The sequence below is a fragment of the Coffea arabica genome, chromosome 8c (genome assembly GCF_036785885.1).
Source record: "Coffea arabica cultivar ET-39 chromosome 8c, Coffea Arabica ET-39 HiFi, whole genome shotgun sequence".
Classification (NCBI taxonomy): Eukaryota; Viridiplantae; Streptophyta; class Magnoliopsida; order Gentianales; family Rubiaceae; genus Coffea; species Coffea arabica.
In genome coordinates this window covers 44,959,204-44,982,010 of record NC_092325.1, presented here as the reverse complement: position 1 = coordinate 44,982,010, position 22,807 = coordinate 44,959,204, and the positions used below count along the sequence as shown (strand labels likewise).

At 36.4% G+C, this 22,807-nt stretch overlaps 4 protein-coding genes across 4 annotated transcripts; all 4 read left to right on the top strand.

The window, feature by feature from the left end:
* The first annotated feature begins 652 nt into the window (after nt 1–652).
* Nucleotides 653–3,367, top strand: LOC113706394 (uncharacterized). Its single transcript, XM_027228297.2, has 3 exons — nt 653–1,174; nt 2,368–2,497; nt 2,982–3,367. Exons 1-3 carry the CDS (start codon nt 746–748, stop codon nt 3,200–3,202), a joined length of 780 nt encoding a protein of 259 aa, XP_027084098.1. The 5' UTR covers nt 653–745; the 3' UTR covers nt 3,203–3,367.
* A 3,664-nt stretch (nt 3,368–7,031) lies between these two features.
* LOC113705019 (glycosyl hydrolase 5 family protein) lies at nt 7,032–9,116 on the top strand. Its single transcript, XM_072064131.1, has 3 exons — nt 7,032–7,617; nt 7,777–8,374; nt 8,517–9,116. The coding sequence occupies exons 1-3, from the start codon at nt 7,060–7,062 to the stop codon at nt 8,936–8,938; spliced, it is 1,578 nt and encodes a 525-aa protein (XP_071920232.1). The 5' UTR covers nt 7,032–7,059; the 3' UTR covers nt 8,939–9,116.
* A 926-nt stretch (nt 9,117–10,042) lies between these two features.
* Nucleotides 10,043–12,243, top strand: LOC140013845 (glycosyl hydrolase 5 family protein-like). The gene is made up of 3 exons (XM_072064029.1): nt 10,043–10,646; nt 10,771–11,362; nt 11,565–12,243. The coding sequence occupies exons 1-3, from the start codon at nt 10,053–10,055 to the stop codon at nt 12,005–12,007; spliced, it is 1,629 nt and encodes a 542-aa protein (XP_071920130.1). The 5' UTR covers nt 10,043–10,052; the 3' UTR covers nt 12,008–12,243.
* Nucleotides 12,244–18,792: 6,549 nt separating this feature from the next.
* LOC113706249 (probable membrane-associated kinase regulator 2) lies at nt 18,793–21,751 on the top strand. Its single transcript, XM_072062376.1, has 2 exons — nt 18,793–20,147; nt 20,406–21,751. The coding sequence occupies exons 1-2, from the start codon at nt 18,854–18,856 to the stop codon at nt 20,468–20,470; spliced, it is 1,359 nt and encodes a 452-aa protein (XP_071918477.1). The 5' UTR covers nt 18,793–18,853; the 3' UTR covers nt 20,471–21,751.
* Nucleotides 21,752–22,807: the final 1,056 nt, after the last annotated feature.

Sequence of the window (22,807 nt, the reverse complement as noted above, 5' to 3'; positions counted from 1 at the left end):
GAACAATAGAATCACACACTTTTAAAGCAAACTTCTTATTCTATTTTTTTTTCATCCTTTTTCTTTTTGGTGCCAATCAGACACATATCACATCCACATTTTTTATACCTTTTTCTATTAAAAAAATTAGTAAGAGGACGGATGAAATTTAAGAAACGAAGAAGGATAAGGAGCATTTGTCACTTTCAATACATTTTCAAGTCGTGGAGACAATTAAGTGGACAAATAAATAATTTCATGACCAAAATAAACAAAACACCTAATTAATGGGAGAGAGAATATATATTTCGCCAATGATTTTTTGTGGTTCTTCGCATTTTACCAAACTGCTCCTTAATTTTTGCACCCCCATTTTTTTTTGGGGGTCCAATGAGAGACCCCAAACCTTAGAAAGTTAGAAGGAGAAACCGGGAGAGTTGAAAAAGTCAAAATAGAGACTGATGGCTTTTGGGGACACCACTTTTTGGGCCAATACAAATGCTGTTTAAGCTCAGTGACACGAGTGTACAAGTAGCCCAATGTTCATAAGACCAACCACTTTTCAGCTTCATGAATCCAAAAGACAGCCCATTTGTATTGTCCCAAAAAAGGCCGAACCCCGGACCAATAACCCAAAAGTAAGTCTCCAATTGCCTCTGTCAGAACCCTCCTAAAGCCCTCCTTCATCCTCACTCTACAAAATACAAATTCCTTTTTCCAAATTTTTATCATCATTTTCTGTAGGAAAACCGACCCAGAAATCCAAATGCTGGTCCAAAAATCACCGGCGGTGATCAGAATCCTCCAGCACCACCTCCGCCACTTCAGCCTGGCTCCACTTTTCCAAGAACGGGTCGAAGCTCCCTCCACACCGCCACTCGAATATCTTCCGGGATTCCCAAAACCCGACCCCAAATATGCAGAGACCATCCACGCTATCCCACGGGCCAAGAGCGGAAAGATCATTAGTGCTAAAGAAAGAAAAGTTGGTCGGGTTCCCAGCATAGTATTCGAGCAAGAAGATGGGCAGCACGGAGGCAACAAAAGGCTTATCTCTGTACAAAACAATCAGATCAAGAAGCTAGTTAATCAAATGGGTCGGTCATTTTTCCTCTCAAGGGTGTATGATCTTGAGGTCCTACCAGAATTCGAGTCCGAGGAAGTAATTGAGAAAGTTCGGGTCTTGCCCAGATTGGTATGTCATGTCTTGTCGTTTAGTTGTCTATAGGCAGATTCTGCATTGTATTTTCCATATTTCGTGAAGTTAGTTAAAGAAACGACTTTTGTGGCATTTTTTTCGTAAAAGAAAAACTAGGTAATTTGTGGATACTTTAGCTGAGATTATAACTATAAGAAGCTTAATAATATTTGTTGTATAATACATAAACTAATTTTGAAAGGAATTGTATTTGGGGATTGGTAGATGGTGGCATTACTGCGAACTATGGTTTTAAATGGTGATAATTATGTTATTCTGTAATTGGTTTGGTTGACGTTCAACTAGTTTATATTTTGAAGTTAGGAAAGACAATGCTTCCTGGAAGAATTCTAGCAATTGAACTTGCTAATTCTTATATGAGGATCGGGGAAGATATAGCTGTGCGAAGTGCAGGTTATTTTTTGACTCTTTAGAAGAATAATAGAAGACCATAGGGGTGAAAAATGCTTATGATATTTGGATTGCAGGTCTGCAATTGTCGTTGTGGATAATGTTGGATGGAAAGCTGACTTGGTTGAGTCTGGGGTGTCTGTTATTCAGTCATTTTAATTAACAAAAGGAAAAGAAAATTTATATTGAATTGAGATTCTCTGATTGTGATTTCAAGCTACAAATACATTCCACTGAAAGCATAAGTAAGATCTTGGAGTCTTTAGCTTAAGCTTTTGGGATCTGAATGACAGGGGAGGGAAGTTGAATGGCCTGATGGAAGTTTATCAATTTCATTGAAAATTCACCTATTGAAACAGAAGTTGCATTTGGAGCTTTCACCATTGTCCTTCTGTTTTTGGGTTCAAATTTTGGTCATCAAATTGGCATTCCATGCCCATGGCTGTTCACTGAGGGTATACGTAACAACCTAGATCTGGCATGCAGCATTCTTGTGGCAACACATCCTTTGCTACTACATACTTCATGCTGTGCACATATACCTTAGGCTATACATGCTCACTACTTAAAAAGAAATGCGAGTTTGAAGTGATTAATTAACCCAGTAACTATCCGCACAAAAATTGGTCCTTAAAAGATTTTAGGACTACGTAATTGCCTTGTAGGCTCATGCGGTTCAAATCCTTTTTCGTGTATTTTGCACTACAAGTATTTTATTTGATATGGTTCAATGCTTTTCACTTATGTGTATCTTGACTCTATGTCTTTCTATGTGTCAGCTTCACCTGCATTCAGGAACTGACGCTGTGCTTAATGTTACTTTCATAAGAGCCCCATCAAGTGCTCTCTTAAAGGTTGATGTTCCTCTTGTATTCAGAGGAGAGGATGTCTGCCCTGGTCTGAAGCAAGGTATGAAACATCTTTGCAGTCATAGTCTTCCAGTTGTGTTGTTGCGAAATGTTTTTATTCTTTTGAGACATATGCCTTCTACCAAGTCTGATTTCTGATTTCTAGCTTAGACATTCATGTGGATATATGTACCCGAGAAATATTAAATTGCTGTTTTTTCTTTTCTTGCTTTTCGCTCAAGTTAGATTCCCCTCCAGAAGACTTAGAATTGTTGAGTTTGCAAGTGGTAAGTGTTTTCTTTGAATTTGTAGAGTAAGGCATAGTTGGTGGTACGCTGATGTTTCATCAATCTACTCTTAACATCCAGTTGTCTTAAACAAGCGGGGTTTCTTGTTCTAATTTGTTTTGATTCAATTGCTTTGCTTCTTTAGTTTAGCATCCTGTAGGTTGTACTGTTTCCTCATCTAAGTTATTTACTCTCTGGGAACAAAACACCTTCTTTTCTTTTTTTCTTTTTTTTTTAACAGTGTCATCATTCTGGCAGGGGCTTATTTGAATATCATCAAGAGAACTGTTAAGTACCTCTGCCCTCCGGATGTCATTCCTCCATATATAGATGTGGATTTGAGTGAGTTGGAAGTCGGCCAGAAGCTATCCATGGGTGACCTCAAAGTCCATCCTGCTGTAAAGCTTGTTCTGCCTGAAAACGAACCTGTTTGCAAGATTGTGGGAGCACGGGTTTCTGACCAGAGGAAGTCCAAGTAGACATTCGGCTTGCGGATAAGCACTCTGTCATGGATTTTAGGACTACTAAATACTGCACGTTGGTACTTAGGTCCTTTGAGGTTTTGTATAATCGTTTCAGGTACATTATTTTGTCAATCCATAGTATTAATTGATGGAATAGGATAATGCAGTCGCAATGTCTCAGATAGTGATAGTGGCAGATGATATTTCACATGAAAGGTACTCCCAACTTCATAGTCTTACCTATAGGCAAGCATGTCAATGAGTAGAGTTTGGATTGAATCCTTTGATCCAGATTTAGACTCAGTTAAATTTAGTTAAACCCAAATTTAAACCTACACCCTTAAGGCTCTAAAAGAAATAAGTTCAAATTCATACTCTTCTGAATTTGGGTATCCAATGGGTATCCATTATATTTTAATAAATGCACTAAAATAAAAATATGTTAAAAATATAGTTTTCAAAAAAAATATAAAAATCATATAATTTTTATTCTCAAATAACAAAATTAATTTTCAAGAAGTTAAATGCAATATTATAAACTCAAAAAAAAAAAACTACTATTGACTGTTTCTATTTATTTTGAAAACATCAATTGTATCTATGTCTAATTTTTCGTTTATTTACCTTTATTTTTTCTCCTTTTTTCTGAAAAGATTTATACTAATTACAATGACAATTCGAATTAGTTTGAAAAAAAAATGAAGTCTATTGTATTCAATCCAATAACTATAGAATATTAAAATATTTATAAATTTTCTAATATATATACATAATTATATATATATATATATATATATGGGTTTAAGCAAGATCTAATATGGATTTGGATTTGAATATAAAATATAGAAAATTAGAACCTACCTAGACGCAAGATTTGGGTTTGGATAGAGTTTGAATTTGAGAAATTAAATCTAAATCATATTCAAATAAATTAGATCTGGATAAAATTCGATCCATTGGCATACCTAACTACCAGTATCTACTAACCAAGAAAGGGAAAAAACAAAGCTACCATAAGTATATAACATAAATATTCAGATATTTAATCATTTTCTTCTGCTTCTTATGCTGGATGGAGTTCTTGCGCTATCAATTCGAGCAAATGGGCCAGCACCTACAAAGATGAACACCTACGGGAAGGTTGAGGTAACAAGTTATAAAATAAACGACAGTGCAGCATGATTTCCCTTCTGGATGTTCTCCACAGTTCAGCGAGTTCCTACATAAAGTTGCGGGAGAGCTGGAATCTTATCCTAAATATACTTGCTAGTTCTCTAATCAGCGTCTTTTAAGTCCCTTCCCTGTAAAATAGGATAGATTTAGTTATAAAGCCGAAGTAGAGTTGCGGGAGAATAGAACAGACTGCACGTAAATTTCTGTACCAAAGAAAAAATACAAAGTAAATCAGCAGAACAAGCTTGTTTGTAAAATTCTTGAGAGCTGTACATGTTTAAGTAATTGCAAAGAAATTGCAGAAAAATGGTGTTTATTGAGAGAAGAGAAACCATCCTCCTCCTCATGTACATGAAATTGGCAAAGTGAAAGATCTCGCTATAATTTCAAAGTAATATGATAAGTAGAATGATTAGCTCTTATGCTACTAAGTTAGTGCAAGATGAGAAATACTTGAATCTTCAGTGTTTAAGGACACTCTTGTAAAGCTCAATATGAGCCTTTGCTCAAGTTTGTATAATTTGTTTTGATATCAACAATATTTCTAACGTTTCCGTAAAAAAAAAAAAAAAAAAAAAAAAAAAAGAAGATCTCGCTATAATTTCAAACACCAGACCATTCAAGAAAATTGTCGGGATTGTCCATCAAGTTTTTCGAGTTCACTCTTAGAAACAGGTTTACCTTCATTCGTGTAAAGATATATAGCTTATGTGCAAAAAGCTAGATAGCAAGGGGGTGAAATGCCTACTTAAGATGGAGCTTTGGAAATTCAAACAGCTCAGATTCTAAAGCTTCAAGTCGTCAAGATACTTCATATCTAGCCCTGTGTATATTGTTGCAAATATTTATTGCCTAATGGTATGGGAAAGACGACAACATTTTCAATTGATTCAAAGATGATATTAGCGAGTGAAAAACCCAACATGAAGGGGCAATCCGTCCACAGTCCAGGATGCTCTCATGGATGCAGGATGTAGGAAACACTTGCATTGTATTTTACCAGGAAATGGAACTATCAGTTTATTTTGCACCATTTTTCGACAAGAACAGTGCACTATGCATGAATATATAGCACCAAGCGAAACAATTAATTAGGTTAAGATATAGTGCCATGCCATGAGAACTACAACTTTTCCTTTCACATAATCCAACAGCAACAATCAATGACAACACAATAACCAGATGGATCATGCTATGGACGTTCTATTTCTTGTTAACCACAATCGGACCTAAATCTCAATTAGGGTTTGTAAAAATTGCACCCTAAACAATAATCAAGGAAAGGATCGATTATGGTTAACAAGAAATGGAACGTCCATGGCATGAGCTCTTATAAATAACTATTTTGAACTTCACGAGGTTCATTGAAATGGAATCAAAGTAACTAATTAACTGCTAGAGTAGAATTTATTGCTTTTGTATATCTTTTGCGCTCTTCTGTTATCAAATCATTTTGCCATTCTTTTACGTACTTCTTTTTAGCCGTAATCATAATTTCTTATGGGGAAGATCAAGTGCACTAGAATTTCAAAAAACTTAAGTGAATTTCCCTTTGACTTTAATTAGCGATACATGCCTTAGTTGCCAATTTTTTTTTTTTTTTTAATTTCCATCAAGTAAAGCTTTCTCCATCAATCTTTACATGATTAGAATGATTAGAAGGATGATGCCTCTAACGGTTTAGTTCTCCCTAACTACTTCATTAGCTAGGAAACTCTTCATTATTTCTCATCGGAAAGATCAAGAGCTCCATCAATCTTTACACCTCTAATGGTTTAGTTCTCCTTATCTACATCATTATCTGGGAAATTATTCATTATTTCTTATGGGGAAGATCAAGTGCAGTGGAATTTCGAAATTTTAAGTGAATTTCCCTTTTACTTTAATTAGCCATGCATGCCTCAGTTGCCATTTTTTTTTTTTTAATCTCTATCCAGTAAAGCTTCTTCAATTAGAGTTTCTCCATCGATCTTTACATGATTTAAATGATCATGCCTCTAACGGTTTAGTTCTCCTTATCAACGGGTTTAGTTCTCCTTATCGAGACCATTATCTAGGAAAATTGGTGATAGGCAGGATCATTTTCATAGGTAGACATATGTTAACAATTTTAATGAACATTAACCTCGTCTACTTGCACATCGTTAATGCAAAAACAGTAAGTAACTCGCATGATCGCGCTTTCATGCTCTACTATACGAGTAAAGTTATGCCTAACTAGACAAATGACGAGTAACTTCGTTCGCAGCAAGTCTGTTTATTAGTTCTATGGTCATTTCATGAACTAGTAGCATACCTTGGTGTTCAATAGTTGTATAGTCTTTCCTCGGTGTGCCAGATTTCGTTTGTTTTTAAAAGCATAGTTGCCTGAAGGGCATTATATGTATAGATAAAACAAAATTAGTTTGTTGATAAACGATAATGGCTGTATAACTAACAATAAAATCATTGCTGTTGTCAATAATAATCTTCTTGAAATTGAAATTTTTAAAGTTGAAACTGAAATTGAATAGCGGCTGTTTTTCTTTTGTTTCTCGTTATTTTGAAACTCTTCAAAAATCATTTTGATGAGGTTATCATATCTTATCAGTTAGCTGGATAGCGCCTATAAAAGTAGCATTTGGCTTGGGAGTATTGAAGGGGGAAAAAAAGAAACACTTTTTAGCCGGAAGAAACCAAGTGTGGGAAATTAATTAGTCATGCAAACTCTTGTAGCAACTGTGCTCATTTTCTTTGCAGTCTCATCTCATGCAGTCCCTTTATCTACCAGATCCAGATGGATCATAGACGAGTCCACTGGGGATCGAGTGAAGCTCGTATGCGCCAACTGGGAAGGGCACGTCTCCATGTTGCCAGAAGGGCTAAGTAAAAGTCCCTTGGATGACATTTCTAGGCACATTTCCTTGTTGGGATTCAACTGCATTCGTCTCACCTGGGCCGTCTACATGTACACCCGCCATGCACATGTAACAGTGGCTCAGCATCTGCAGGATCTGAACCTGACGGATGCCCTCGCCGGAATCCAAAGACATAATCCTCATCTTGCAAGCCTCACACTTGTGGATGCTCAGAAGGCTGTTATCGAGTCAGTTGCCTCCCATGGTGTAATGGTGATACTTGATTGCCAAGTTAGCAAGCCTATGTGGTGTTGCAATGACAATGATGGGAATGGATTCTGGGGAGATGCGTATTTCGACCCTCATGAATGGTTACGAGCCTTGTCTACAGTAGCTAAAAGATACAAGGATATGCACATGGTATGGTTTTTTCTTTGTCCCCCTTCCCTTTTCGTACCCCTTATTCGATTTTGTTTCTTAGACTTAGTTATGTTTTGTTTTGGGTTTTCTTTACACATTTTACTGCTGACTCAATATATCGTTGAAATAAAGCATTTTTAACCGTCACAACTCGTGCAGGTCATGGCGATGAGCTTGAGGAATGAGCTCCGCGGTCCACGCCAGAATGAGACTCTCTGGTATCACTGGGTTGAGGAAGGAGCAAAAACGATCCACAGGGCAAATCCAAATGTCTTAGTACTTGTATCAGGTCTGAATTATGATCTGGATTTCAGGTTTCTCAAAACAAAGCCCCTGAAATTGGGGATTGGCAAAAAGATGGTCTACGAAGCACATCAGTACGCATTTAGCGATGGACAAGACGTTTTATGGTTAACCAAATCGGTGAACTGGATGTGTAAAAATATGATCCAGGATGTAGAGGATAGAGTAGGATTTCTGTTCAGGGGAAGACATCCTGCTCCGCTGTTTATAACTGAATTTGGTGGTGAACAGATAGGAGACAACACAGCCGACAACTATTTCTTGACTTGTTACATAAGTTGGTTAGCAGAGAATGATCTTGATTGGGCCCTCTGGGCTCTGCAAGGAAGCTACTACCTTAGGGATGGAAAACACGATCCTGAGGAAACATATGGACTGTTTAATTCCAGTTGGGGACCTCTGAGAAATCCACAATTTCACACCAAGCTGCAACTTATACAACGGACGCTCATTGGTACATATTTGTTTCCTACATGAAAAATATTCTTGGCACGCTTTCCTTGAATGGATATATCATATACTGTTAGATGGCCCGACTAATTAATTCTTGTACAAATTTAGCAGGTAACCAACTTACGTTTTAATTTCTGATGCAGATCCCAGATCAAAGGTAAAAAATTATTTGATATTGTACCATCCGCAGAGTGGTTACTGTGCCAAGGTTGCGGAAAATGAGGTTCGTGCGACAGATTGCTGGGATGCGAGTCAATGGAGCTATGAAGGAGAGGGAACCCCAATCAGATTGAAGGGAACCGACTTGTGTTTGACAGCAACTGGGGATGGATTACCTGTGGCTCTTACACGGGAATGCCTGACTGGGCAAAGTGCTTGGGAACTGGCTCAGAATTCCCAGTTCCAGTTAGCCAGCAGAGATGATTACGGCAATGACTTGTGCTTGGAATTCAACCCATACTATTCTAAAAGGATTCAAACCAGCAAGTGCATTGTTCCTGAGGAAGATGATCTCCAAAATCCCCAGGGCCAATGGTTCAAACTCATTCAATCAAATAAGCATTAGATTTTTTTTGTTTTTTTTTTTTTTGGGGGGTTAATTTCTTTTTTAGGAATTGGATTCTTATGTTAGGATGAATTTCAGCAGAGTGGTGCAACTCCTGGTTGCGTTTTAAGTCAAGTTCGATTAGAATGTGTCCATTCAGGAATCAATCTTTCAACTATGTTTCTTTGATTTTCTTATATTTTGGTGGAACTTACGAATCAAACATGTACTATTTTGTTCATTCATTATAAATGAAACATCTAGTCCACGTTAAACTGAACCGAAAATTGTCATGATTTCATCCTTGTGATTTTTATCTTTATTTTTAATTTTGGTAAGAGTCATAAACTGTAGGTATAAATTATTTTTTCCTTGTTGGTTCACTTTTAGAAGTTGTAGCCATGCATGTACTTAATTTAGAGATCACTATATTTAGTTTCTTATTCACCGGCAACATGTACTGAAATACTACTGTATTTGTAGCATCCAAAGCTAAGGCCTAGATAGTTAGTTTATGATTCCATTTTTTTTTTCATATAATTTCCCGGATATGAAAATTACAATGAACGAAGAACATGCTTCAGAAGATATCCGGCAACGTGGTCGGCGATCAAGGTCCTTACCTGTACCGCTGCTGACGAATACGCAAAAAGAAATGAAAATTAAGAAAGTACTCCTAATTGGTAGATAACATAGCATTAAGCATCCCAAAATTACCCAATAATTGGTGAACACAATCCGAAGTGGCCCCTTTGTACTGGTGGCATTCTGCCTTTGATAAGGATTATGAAAAAAATAATAATGTGTGTGATGGGGTGGATGGTCTCGTTCATTTTGGAAAGAATGAAATTTGGGATGATTTACTCTGTCTTCATCAATTTTGGAACTTGAAAGCTGTGTTGGACTTGGATGGGATCATGGGAAACAACTATCATCTATCTATCGCGCATATCATCCTCCTTTAATGAGTTTAATCAGAGCCTGACAGGTCGTTGCGCAGTAATTAATTGCCCATGGGAGAGTGTAAGAGTACGTCCCCTGCCACATTCAAAATTATAGTACTACTAACTACTTGAAACTAGAATTGAAGATTTGAAGTCGTAGTAGTAGTCTTGTTCATTCTGCATCAATTAAAATGGCCAAGAAAAACTCCTCTCATTTTCATACATTCTTACTATGGATTCTTCTTTTTTCATTTGCAAAACTCAGCAAATCGTTGCCTCTTTCAACAAGTTCAAGATGGATACTTGATGATAAAACTGGGAGCAGAGTGAAGCTAACTTGTGTCAACTGGGTAGGCCATTTAGAGCCCTTGGTAGTAGAGGGGCTGCAGAAGAAGCCATTGCCCTACATTGTTGACAATGTAGCTTTGATGGGATTCAACTGCGTACGGCTAACGTGGGCTACTTTCATGTTCACCAGAGAAAACTACGGAAACCTCACGGTCAGGGAGTCCCTTAATCAGTTGAGCCTCGATGGATCCGTCGCAGGCATTGCAATGAATAATCCTCAATTGCTGGACGCCACCGTTGTTGAGGTCCAAAAGGCTGTTGTCTACGAGCTTGGGAGAAAGAACATCATGGTAATATTGGATAATCATGTCAGTAAACCTCAATGGTGCTGTGGTGGAGATGATGGAAATGGCTTCTTTGGAGATGAATTCTTTGATCCCAAGGAATGGTTACAAGGCCTTGCTGCAGTTGCAAACCTGTACAAGGATGCTCCTAATGTAAGTAACATATGATATAAATCCTTGAACGCGGTCTGGTTACTGTAGTAATTATTAAACTTTGGGAGGAAATCTACTGAGCTTATTGATCTACTAATCTGCTAATCATATTGATCTACGACAGGTTGTAGCCATGAGCATGAGGAATGAGCTACGAGGTCCACGCCAGAACACAAATGATTGGTACGAGTACATCCCGCAAGGAGCAGCAGCCATTCATGGAGAAAATCCATCTTTGCTTATCATAGTTTCAGGTCTAGGGTACGAGACTGACCTTAGTTTTGTAAAGGAAAAGCCACTAGTACTGAATTTCACAAACAAGCTGGTGTACGAGGCGCATTGGTATGCATTTGACACTCCATGGCAAATCTGGTTGTCTCAAACCAATCAGATATGTGCACAAAGGAGCCAACGTTTTGCGGATCATTCTGCTTTTGTTGTCAGCAGCAGTAAACCTGTTCCTCTGTTTTTGAGTGAATTTGGAGCCGATCAAAGAGGTGGGAATGAGGCAGATAACAGGTATTTGAGTTGCTTGTTGGCATTTGTAGCCGAGCACGATTTGGATTGGGCGTTGTGGACATTGCAGGGAAGCTATATACTTAGGCAAGGCGTGGTTGAGTTGGAGGAAGTGTATGGGATGTTTGATGTCAACTGGGATCACATCAGGAACTCAACTCTTTCGCGCAGGCTGCAGCTTGTAAAACAGATTATTTGGGGTATGAATTATGATCACCAAACTAGTTTTTTTTTTTTTTTACAGGATTTTCCGCATGAAAAAAAAATATATGCATTTCTTTCAAATTTGTGCTAGATGACGCTGGAAACAAAATAAATGTTCATTTTCTTAATGATGCTAAATGCTTTTTAATATATATATAGTATAGTATAGTATAGTGAATTTGTTTCTATGCCATGCAGATCCAAAGTCAAATAACACAACACATTCCAAGCTTTATCATCCCCAGAGTGGCCTATGTGCCCAGATTGGAAATAACGGTAGCGTCCGGGGTAGTGATTGCCAAAGTCCAGGTCGCTGGAAACAACAGGAAGCTGGGAGTTCAATTCAACTGGAGGCGGAGGCCGAGGGGACATTTGGGTGTTTAAGGGCTGTTGGTGATGGTCAGCCGGCAACTGTTTCAAGTGATTGTGGGAACCAAACGACATTGTGGAAACTGGTTTCAAGCTCGCAGCTTCACATTGCTGCCCAAGGTGGATATTTGTGCTTGGAGATGAACTCTTCCGACTCGGTGGTTGTCACTAGGAAGTGTCTGTGCTTGGACGAGAATTCCAATGACGTTCCCAATTGTGCTGAAAATCCTGAGGGGCAATGGTTTAAGCTTGTTCCTACAAATGAAAGCTAATTTTTTTTTTTTTTTTTTTGGGTTGGGATAAAAACTGTGCAAACACTTTATTTAAACGGTGAGTAGGGCCTGAAGCGAGGCCATGTAATGTTTGGACGGTAAGGAAGGTGGGGGCGGGTGGAAACAAAAGAGGAGGAGAAACAATCTACACTACTCCATGTGTCTTAAATTAAGTCTTTTTTAAAAAAAAAAAAAATTTCTAAGCTAGTTTGGTTGTAATTTCAAGTTCCAGAGAAAATCATCACGCGAAGAGTAACATAAAATGTTTTAGAAACTTGGACCTTGTTAATTCGGATTGTTATCGTTCATCCAAAATTATTTATATTTTCTTTAAACATAATTTTCAATCATCTTTTTATTTTCTGTACATCAAATTATTATTACAGTATAATTTATTTTAGTAAAAATTTCATAAAATAGCAATCCAAATGGGCTCGCAAATATTTTGATGAAATGACAGCACATCAAAAAGGGCGGAATGAAATGCTCTTAACTTTTTGGATGGTTGACCAAAACAGAGAAAGAACAAAGGGAGAAAGAAAAGAAATGATGAAAGGAACAAGGAGGGGAAAGCTCCAAATTCCGGGATCTCCACCATGATTGTATTTTTATAGGAGTACTAAATAAGATGGCCATGATGATTGTGGAGGTCGGACGGAAACATGGTAATACCTTGAGTTGTAAAGTTTGTTGTTAGTAACCTAGTAGTGGTGCTAGAGGTACTTTCTTTTTTTTTTTTTTTTTTTTTTTTTGGAGCAGGAGCATAACAATAGGTAATTCTTTAAAAAAAAAAAAAAAGGGAGCAGAATGTTTGTTGGAGCGTTGGAAATTGAGCTTCAATGTCACCACTCATTAGGCAAATTGGAGGCTGAGCTAAAGTGGCTTTAGGATGATGGATTGCTACTATAGTGCCCAAAAAGAATTCAACTATTTCTGCGTGATGATTAAACTTTGATAAAGAATGATCCATAAAATAAAGATAACAAGACAATGTGACGCCTTTCGAATTTGTGAAATGGGTCCAAAATCCATTCCTTTAGAACATTTTTCTTTTCGGCTCGAGTCAAACAGGCTTAAGTTTTCGTGTTCATGGCATAGGGTAGCCCAAAGCTTGACCATCTCTTCTCTTCGGAGCCAAACCGGAGGAGGGACTTGGCAGAGACATCAGTTAAGTTGAATATGATTCCTGCAATCTGATGAATCTTAAGCCCTTTCCTTTACATTTTTTGTTTCTATAAATAACAAGAAAAGAAAATATGGGGAGAATGATAAATCGGCTGATAGGTTCCAAGTGAAAGACGGTGGGCTTGAATGACCCGCGGTAAAGAATTGTCTATCCCAAGATGGTAAAGAAAATAAAAAGAAAAAGGGTCCACAAGCCCATCCCAAAATGGAATGGAAATGGATAGATAATCCATCGCCGTTTCCGTCCTAATAATTAAATGTATATCCATCTCATCCATTCCACAGTACAAAAATAACAACACACTACTAATAAAATATTAGCCAGCCAAACTATAAGCTATAGAGCTATATATGGCACTACTAATTGTTGCTTGCTTTTCTGGGGCTCGGCGCATAATGAAAGTAAAGCGGCAGCTACTTTATTTTATTTAGGTTTGAATTAAGTGACTCGAGGAGTTTCGCTGTAAAAAAAGAAAGAGGGGTATCCCAAACTAGACACTCAACATTAACATTCTACCAGAATACCGCACATGTGGATGGTTAATTTTGGCATTAGAAAACGAGGCTGACCATTATTGAATGGAAGGAAGGGGCCTCAATAAATAATTGCGTCCTTTTTAGGCTACTATATGTAAATTACCCTACACCTCAAGGCACTACCAAATTCCTGAAAAAAGGAGTACTGAACTGAGAGATGTATTTTTCAACCGTCGGGTCCGGTAATAATTCTGTTCCCATCGATCTTTCATAGGTCCAGTTAGACTTCTCCCTAAATAGAATAGGAGTAGAAGTCAGTCCCCTTATGTGTCCAATTAATTGAATCTCCCTTTAGATACAGTAAGAACAGAAGTAGGGTTGACGATTGACGGAAAAAAAAAAAAAAAAGAAATGTATTTTTGAATGGCCTAAAATTAATAAATAAATGATCCATTGAAGGCTTTCTATTGCTACTCACTGCACATTCGTGCCTGCATTTGCATTGCAGCCGTATACACACTGACACCTGACGCGGACTCTGCCTGCAATCACGTGACTCTTTCTTCTGCAGCCAAACCACCTTACAAAAAAGTTACCACAGTAATTTTAGTGTACTATTATCATTTTTAACCCTCGTACCCTTTGCTTTGGCGCACCCTTTTTCCTCCACCTCTATCAATAGCGGTAGGATTTGAATCTTAAATTTGACACTTAACAATCCTCTCCTAATAATTGGACTGATTTACCATAATAATTTAATTAACAGTGAAACCGTAACAATCTCAAATCCCTTCTCCAAAGAAAACCATAAATTTAGCCTCGATAACAGCAAATTTTTGAGTTGCATGGAGAGTTGAAATTAAATATGAGACATTCAGATTATATACACAGTATAATTAATATTATTAGTTAAATATTAAATAAAAATGACTGTTCGAACTCAACCAAAATGGCCAATTTTAGCTTTAGTTCTAATTCATTACGAATCTAAATCGAAACATTTAACCAAGATTCCTGGCCTCGAATTTGATTCTCCGAATTCAATTTTGCTTCTGATTCAACAAATCATTGATCAGATTTTAATTCGGTTGCCGTTCAAACTTGAACGATAGCTATTCATAGCTAAAATCTGAGTGCTAAATGAAAACTTCAGAGCTCAACGTTGGTTTTAATTTTTCAATGAATATGCTTTCAAATTATAGTAATGATATGGTAAAACACTTCTTGACAAATGCAAGTTCAAACTTTGATTATAAACTTATTTGTTTTCCCATCTAGTACGAGTTCTTATATTTGTCGGGCAAGTTATAACTTGTTAACAGAAGACTAGCAGTCAGTTTGATTTGTTGTAGTGTCAAATGAGTTGTGTTTAGAACTACTGCTGCAGAGCCGATTCGAGAATGAGCAGTGTATTACTCGAGTTCCAACTCGTTGAGTTTTTCAAAGTTGAATTCGAACTTATTTTATTTTATTTGAGTTCAAATTTTATCATGACCAAGTACAATCAAGTTTAATCGAACTCGATTGAACTTAATCGATCTCATTCAAGTTCTCAAGATTGATGTTTTAGTAAATTATAAAATTAATCGACGCTGTTAAGGTGTGTTATAATGCAATTGATCTCATTCATAATTTTATAATAAATAATTAAAATTTTATTATAAATACACTAGTCGATAAAATTCTTGAGTACTTGAGTTTTAATTTTTATATTCAAATTTAACTCAATTAATTTATCAAATAGCTCAAACTCAGTCATGTCGAGTTCGAACCAAGCTACTTACTTGCGAGTCCGATTCTCTTAAATTGGTAAATTTACACCCATAATTGTGTTCATGTTGAAACCTATTCGAGGGATCCAATTTACAAAGTGAACCAAGTCGTGTTCCAAATAAACAAACAAATGAAGTCCAATAGATTCTTCCCCGTTAGTCTTTGGTCCTTGGTGGCAAAGGTCTCGCAACACTTTCAACATTCACGCCCGTCTTCTCCCTCTTTCCCGGTAAAAAAAGTTAATTAAAGCTTACCCTACAACCGTACTCCTCTCTTCAACCCCATACCATTTACCAGCACCCTCGTCCTTCCTTCCTCTGTCTCCTCAGTCCTCAGGCCCCTCTGCAGTATTCTGCCACACCCCTGCAACCCCCTCCCCCCCTACTTACTACCCACATTACACTCTTTCTCTCTCATTTTCATTTTCTGTCTCCCAAAGCTCTTGATATTTTTTTTTTCTTTATCCTTTTTATCTCTATCTGTAATAGGGACAATTCTATGGCGGAGAATCAGGTCAACTCCTTATATAGGGAGATAAAACGTGAAGCTGACAACAAACAATCACTGAAATTAAGGTGTCTTTTGTAGCTGACCCTATGAATTAGTCTATAAATTGGCAACCGGCTATGTCAGTCTGAAATGGGTTGGTTGGACGGACTGCGGTGCTGTCAAATCTTGGTAGTTTTGTGGTCCACAATATTCCGCATCGCTAACTCCGCATAACTACGCGCCAGTGGAGTGAAATGGTAGGACTGAGGAGCATAAATAAATCCAAGACTTCAGAAAATTTTTCATAGTTCCTCAAAATATTAAAAATTAGTGCTTATGTCCTCGGAAAATAAACCTTGCCAGCAGGATTTTCAGAATTGTTTTATGTCCTCTTGAAATGTTCCTTGTGAATATTAGACTTTACTTGTGAAAGCCTTTATAAAAATGTAAGGATGTCTCTTCATGACTTTTTTACTAGTTTTACCCTCTCAAGCATATATAAATCTTTTCTATTGTCAACTATAAATACAGATACAAAAATTTAAGTATTCATTGTTAAAATTTCTAAACACAAAGTAAATAGTTCAGTATGATATTTAATGTTTGATTATTTATATCATTTTTGAAAAAGTATGATAACTAAATATCGCAAGTACAAAAAATGTTTTGAATTATCTATTTAATTACGGAACACTTGTTATAAAATTAATAAACAAGTGATGAAAATTATGATAATAGAATTGTAACTAATATTTATGGAAATTTATACTAATGCTTAATTGTTACTTGTTGCCAAAAATGATGCATCAACATGTAGAAAAAACTTGAAGTTGAACTCTAGTTTGTTTTGTTCTTGAAAGTTGAGTTTGAATTTACATCGAATTTATTTTACCTTGTTTGAGTTCAATCAGATCCAGCACAATCAAAGCTCAATTAATTGAGCTTAGTCAACCCAATCAAGTCTCATTAAGCTCAATTCAGTTCAATTGAGTTTAATCGAGCGCAATCAAGTTTAAGTAATATAAACTAATATTTTATACAATTTTAAACAAAGGACACGATAGATATTTTATACTAATAAATATAAAAATTTTGATATATATATATATATATATATATATATATATTGAAGCTCAATTGAGCTCATTTATACTGACGAATTTTCGAGACTTACATATTAGGTTCAAACTTGAGCTCTTCAAGTTGTTCGATCTATTTGAACTCGATCATTAAGAACTCAAACTTGCAAGTAACTCTATTGAGTTACGCTTATTTACACCCTTAATTACACCTAAAATGCCCATCATATTTTTTTAAATGTTATGTTGCCAAGTGCAAAACTACTATAACCTAAATTTTAAAATTTTTTATAATAGTTGAAAGATTAATATCATGGGTACTTAAAGAAACGATTCTAGTAAAAGTACATAGCGTGAAGTTTCATTTGGTTTGCCTCACATTACATGTTGTAGAAATACATTTATATTTGGTATGAAAATGAATATTAATCAATGATACAAGAACGGGCCTATTAGAATAAAATTTTAAATTTGGATATAAGTAGGCATGTTAATTAGTAAATCTTATCTAGATCCAATTCAGACCCAATATACTTGGGTAAAGTTTAGATTTAATTTCTCAAATCCAACCTTTACCCAGACCCAAACCCCTATTAGAGAGTCATGGGTCTAGTAGAATCTAATTTTTTACTATCTATATCCAAATTCAGATCCAAACTAGACTCTACTCAGATTTATGTATAAATTACATACATATATATATAGATATACACACAAACATATACATACATGTATATAAAATCTAATATTCTATAGTCATTGGATCAAATACATTAAGATTTTATGACTGCTAAATTAAAAGATATGCTTTTAATATAAAAAAAATCACCTAATCCCGCCCATCTATTGTGTGACTCAATGGACGTAGATGAAGTTTTGAAAATAAAAAAAAAGTAGTTGATACTAGTTCTTTCTTTGAGTTCATAATATTGCATTCAACTTATTGAATGTTAATTTTATTATTTGAAAATAAAAATTATATAGTATTTATGTTATTTTTAAACTCTATATATTTGTAAAATATTTTTACTTTAGTTCTTTATTGTATGTTCAAAAAAGTATCCAAGAATGGCCAAACCATGAGGATACGTGTCTAGATTTACTTTTTCAGGCTCACAAGGGTTTCTGTATCTAATTAAATATAATGGGCCTAAATTTGGATTAAAGGAATCTAATCAAATCTTACCCGTTAACATGCATTAATATAAGTAACCTCAATACAAGTATGTTATTCGCTAACTTTTCCCTCTTATTAAATATGTTCCGAAATGATATGAGGATCATATATATATATATTCAGAAAGCGAGGTATTTAGTGCAAATAATTGAACAAATCATTAGGTTTCAATGCAAATCAACTTATAAATTAGTAAATTTTAATATAACCAATATAAATAAATTTTAGTTATATGAAATAATTAAATTTATCCAAGTAAATTGGAAACACTTTTGTGTAATTGTCTACAATTCCCTTGTAATTTTTTCTTCATATTTATTTTAAAATCCTGTCATAGGAGCATATTATTCTTTATTTTGAAAACATTTATGCATGCCAGAGAGATAAACACCTATTAGGCGCGTTGTCTGTCAAGGCAAGTGCATTTTCTTTTGACCGTGTGCACCGGTTATTACCTCCACGTTCAACAACTTTTTGTCTAGTTGTCATGTTAACCCTCTCTCTACCATAAATACGCTGATGTCAGCATCAACACGTGTCCTTCTCAAGTTTATTCGCCATATATGTGGAGTTGACTCAATTCTCCATAGAAGTTTGATCAGCTATTACAAAGTCTTGTTAACTAGCCGCAGAATAACAAAAGCTTGTATACTGGCTTTACCAACAATGGAAGCATTTAGCTTACTCAAGTACTGGCGTGGTGGTGGTGCAGTTTTCAAAAGTGACGGCCCTACTAACCTACGCGCTGCAGACTCCTCTTCCTCTTCTTCCACCGCCACCACCACCATAGTCACCGCGGTCAGTCCTTTCTCCTCAGACTCCGACTCTGACGGCGGCGACGATGGTCCCTTCTTTGACTTGGAATTCACTCTTCCAGAAGAAGATGACGACAGTGACTCCGAGGAACAAATGAAGGACCACAAAGATTTGGTCCCGAATGTTGATGAACAAGTAGAAAATGTGAGTGAAAAGGTAAAGAGTGATGGAGGAGGAGTAGAAAATGACGAAGAAGAAGAAGAAGAAGAAGAAGAAGGAGAGGAGATAAAATTCACGCTTTCCTCCAGCTCCAGCGGCGACTCTAACGATCCAAATGTCTCGCTCTCTCCTTCCGATGACTTGTTCTTCAAAGGCCGTCTCGTTCCCATAGATTCATCCTCCATGATTCTCAACGCCGCCGAAGCTCTCCCAAAATTTCATCCAGTTTCCTCCATTTTAAAATCCGCTACCAAATTTCGCGTCCAGATGTTGAACTTCAACAAATCCAAGTCCAATTCCCGCGAAAACCACAAAAAATCCGAACCCCAGGAGAAACCGGAGAATCAAGAAAGAAAACAACAGACTAGTAAACTCTTCACTGTCAAGTTGAAGGTTGAAGAAGTTCCTCTGGTTTCTCTGTTCACCAGAGATAATAGTTCCAAGGGAACAAACAGCAAGTCAATTAAGCGGAGTAACGACGTCGTCGTTGAGAATTCCACTGATTCGAATGGCCCTACAGATGAGAGGAAGTTTTCCAAAGATGTCATGCAAAAGTATCTGAAGAAAGTTAAGCCGCTCTATGTTCGCGTTTCAAAAAGGTATGGAGATAAGCTGAGATTTTCCGGGCAGTTGAGCTTTCCAAAGCCCGGAGCTGGTCCACCTCCGACGGCGGCGGAGGTGGAGTCTCCGACGGAGAAACCCACTGCCATGAAAGGGAATGGCGGTGGTGAGGGGGGCGAGGTGGCGTGCGAAGCCGCGGGAGGGAGTAATGTAGTGAAGAGCACTCAGAAGCAGGGGAATTTACAGGCTGGGCTCCGCGTTGTCTGTAAGCATTTGGGCAAAAGTCGGTCGGCGTCGTCGGCGGTGGTGACGGCTCCGGCGGCGCCTGTAGCCTCGAATCGACGGGATGATTCCCTGTTGCAGCAACAGGATGGGATCCAAAGTGCCATCCTGCATTGCAAAAGATCTTTCAATGCTTCTAGAGGTAAACGAGAATTTACCCAGTAAATTGACAGTCATAGTAGTATTTCAGTTACATGCGTTCAAGGTTTTTTTTTTAGTTTTCGAAATATGTGACTGAATAATCACCGGAAAAACAAACGGATATCAAAACTTGAGAAATTCTCAGAGGTGTTGGAGAAAAGGTGTAGGAGCTAAACCTCAAAAAGATGGTGTAATGTAGTAATGAAATGAATACTTTTATGTTCTTAATAATCATTTTAAACGATGACATGCATTGTAGATTTGGAGGCTTCGATTCTATCGCGTTCAGTAAGCGATCCGTCACATGAGAAATCGGTGAGTTAGTAGTGAATCAACAGATTCTTGATCCCTTCTGTCTGTCCCTGTTCAGAGAGAGGGACATGCAATTGTAAGGAGACCCCGTGACGGTTTACTTATTAGTAAATTCGTAGATTTATTTACAATTAATTGCTGTACTTGAGTAGGTTGTTTGTAAGTGCTTGATGGAGTAGCAGTAGCAGTAGATAAGCAAACAATAATATATTATTATATTAATTTATGTAAAGTGGTATCAAAACTTATTATTATTAATTAATGTAGTGAAAAGTAAAGAGTAGAGATGCCCTAGTTTGGTAGGCTGGTGGGGTATGTCTTCTTTGATGTAAGCGATGGCATTGACTGGGAAATGAGTAATCAATTATCACCCTTTGGAGTTACTGTAAGGATACCTAGATTTATTTGACGAAAATTCTTACTTTTGTAAAAAAATGTTAGAAAAAATTATCACCTCTCTGCTTCGTTTTGCTGTAAATATCTCAATTACTCCGGTATTTTCTTGCAAAGTTGTGATGGGAAAGGAAGGGGTATGCCAGTGATATCACGTGTTAGAATTTTTCTGTATTTTGTAAGGATGGTCAGAAATTTGAGAGCACAATAGTAGTGCTGTGCTAGCTACATGTAATTAAGGACGAATTCAAGTTGGCACCACAGTTCATTTATTAGTAAAGGGTTTGATTTGATCTTTCCTGTTGAATTTCTTTGGAACGGCAAAATGATTTTGAAAAGCAGCACTTGGGATTTTTTTGTAGAGTTGAATTTTTGTAATTAACATTCTCTGAGGAAATGTTTGATTCACGTTGAGGAGGAAAATCGGATAGTCCCCAGTTTCTTGGTGTTTGTTCATTATCGGAATGAACTCGCCGGTAAAGAAGAAAATATGTCTTCTGGTCTCTCGCTGGGGGAGTAGTTCGAGAAATTGGAGAAAGTACCTAAAACAATAGCAGTGAGATTCTTCCTTTCCGCTTCACTTTTTCTTTTTACGCCTTTCCCTGTTCCTGTCCTGTCTTCCATTCAAAGAGGAGAAAATATACGATCGTGCGAGCTGCTGCAAGTGCAAACACGAAAGGTCGTAGAACTGAAAAAGGAACGGATTAGTGAGAAGATTGTGTGGGCGAGGATGAGACTTCAGGGACAAATATACGAGATTGTATATTGCGTCTTTACCTGACTAGTCCATTATTTACAGACCACGGACAAGTATAATTGGGACTTTCAATTATTACACTTGTTTACGTAATATAATGTACGGTGGTATAATTTTATTATATTCATAATTTTATTCATGTACATCGAATCAATGCAACAGCATAGCAATGTTTTGAAAATCGAATCGGATCCGCCGGGGCTCGACTTGTTGAATCGTGATCTGGCCATGCCTTCGATCCGATTCAATTAAAAAAACCAAATAATTAATTGAACCGGTCAATAACTGGTTGAATCGGTTAAAATTGGGAGGTTTAATCGGTTTTTATTAAATATTTATTTTTAAAATAAATATTTTAGTTTTATTCATAATTCTTAATATTAAAATGAATAAAAATTATTAAACCTTTGAATCGAGATCGAATCAAAAAATTTTTTAGTTTACTCTACGGTCCGGGTTTAAAAACGTTGCAGCATAGCCGTGCGTACAAGCATATATCAAATTATAACATATGCAACGTTGCAACTACACCAAGCACAGCCACGTCTAAAACTTTTAACGAGTCAAATATTTGTTTTCAAGTTTTGATCCTATATTATAGGAATAGGGTTTAAGTTCGATTCGAGTATTAAATTGCTTGAATTTGATTCACTTATTTGTACAAATACTTGAGTTCGAATTTGAATTCGACTAATTAAATTAAATGAGCCAAATTCAAACTTGAGCTCAAGACCGAATTTGAATTCGGAGATAATTTAATTATATTTTTAATATATAATGCATTATTTAGAATAAGCTTAATTGTGTTTCTTGATTTAAAAAAACAAATAATATTAGACTAATTTATGTACAATTACTCCTTTGTAGTAAAATATAATATACATTTAATATATTTATATATGTATTCATGAACTATTCGTGTAAATTCATATTAGACTTAATTATTAAATGACTCTCATATTATATTTAAATTTGATTCATTTATTAAATAATTAAACTTTTTTCGAATTCAAACGAGTCGGATATGGACATGATCTTGATCGTAGGTTGTTCAATTCCTTAAAAGGCTCTACCATTTCCCATATTTACTAAGCATGGTCCGCGACAGGACTCCATTCCTATTGGAACTCGTGAAGATACTTGATGTTGATACTTCCCTATTCCTGTCTTGATGAAATGTACGTGGGAGATTCAATTTG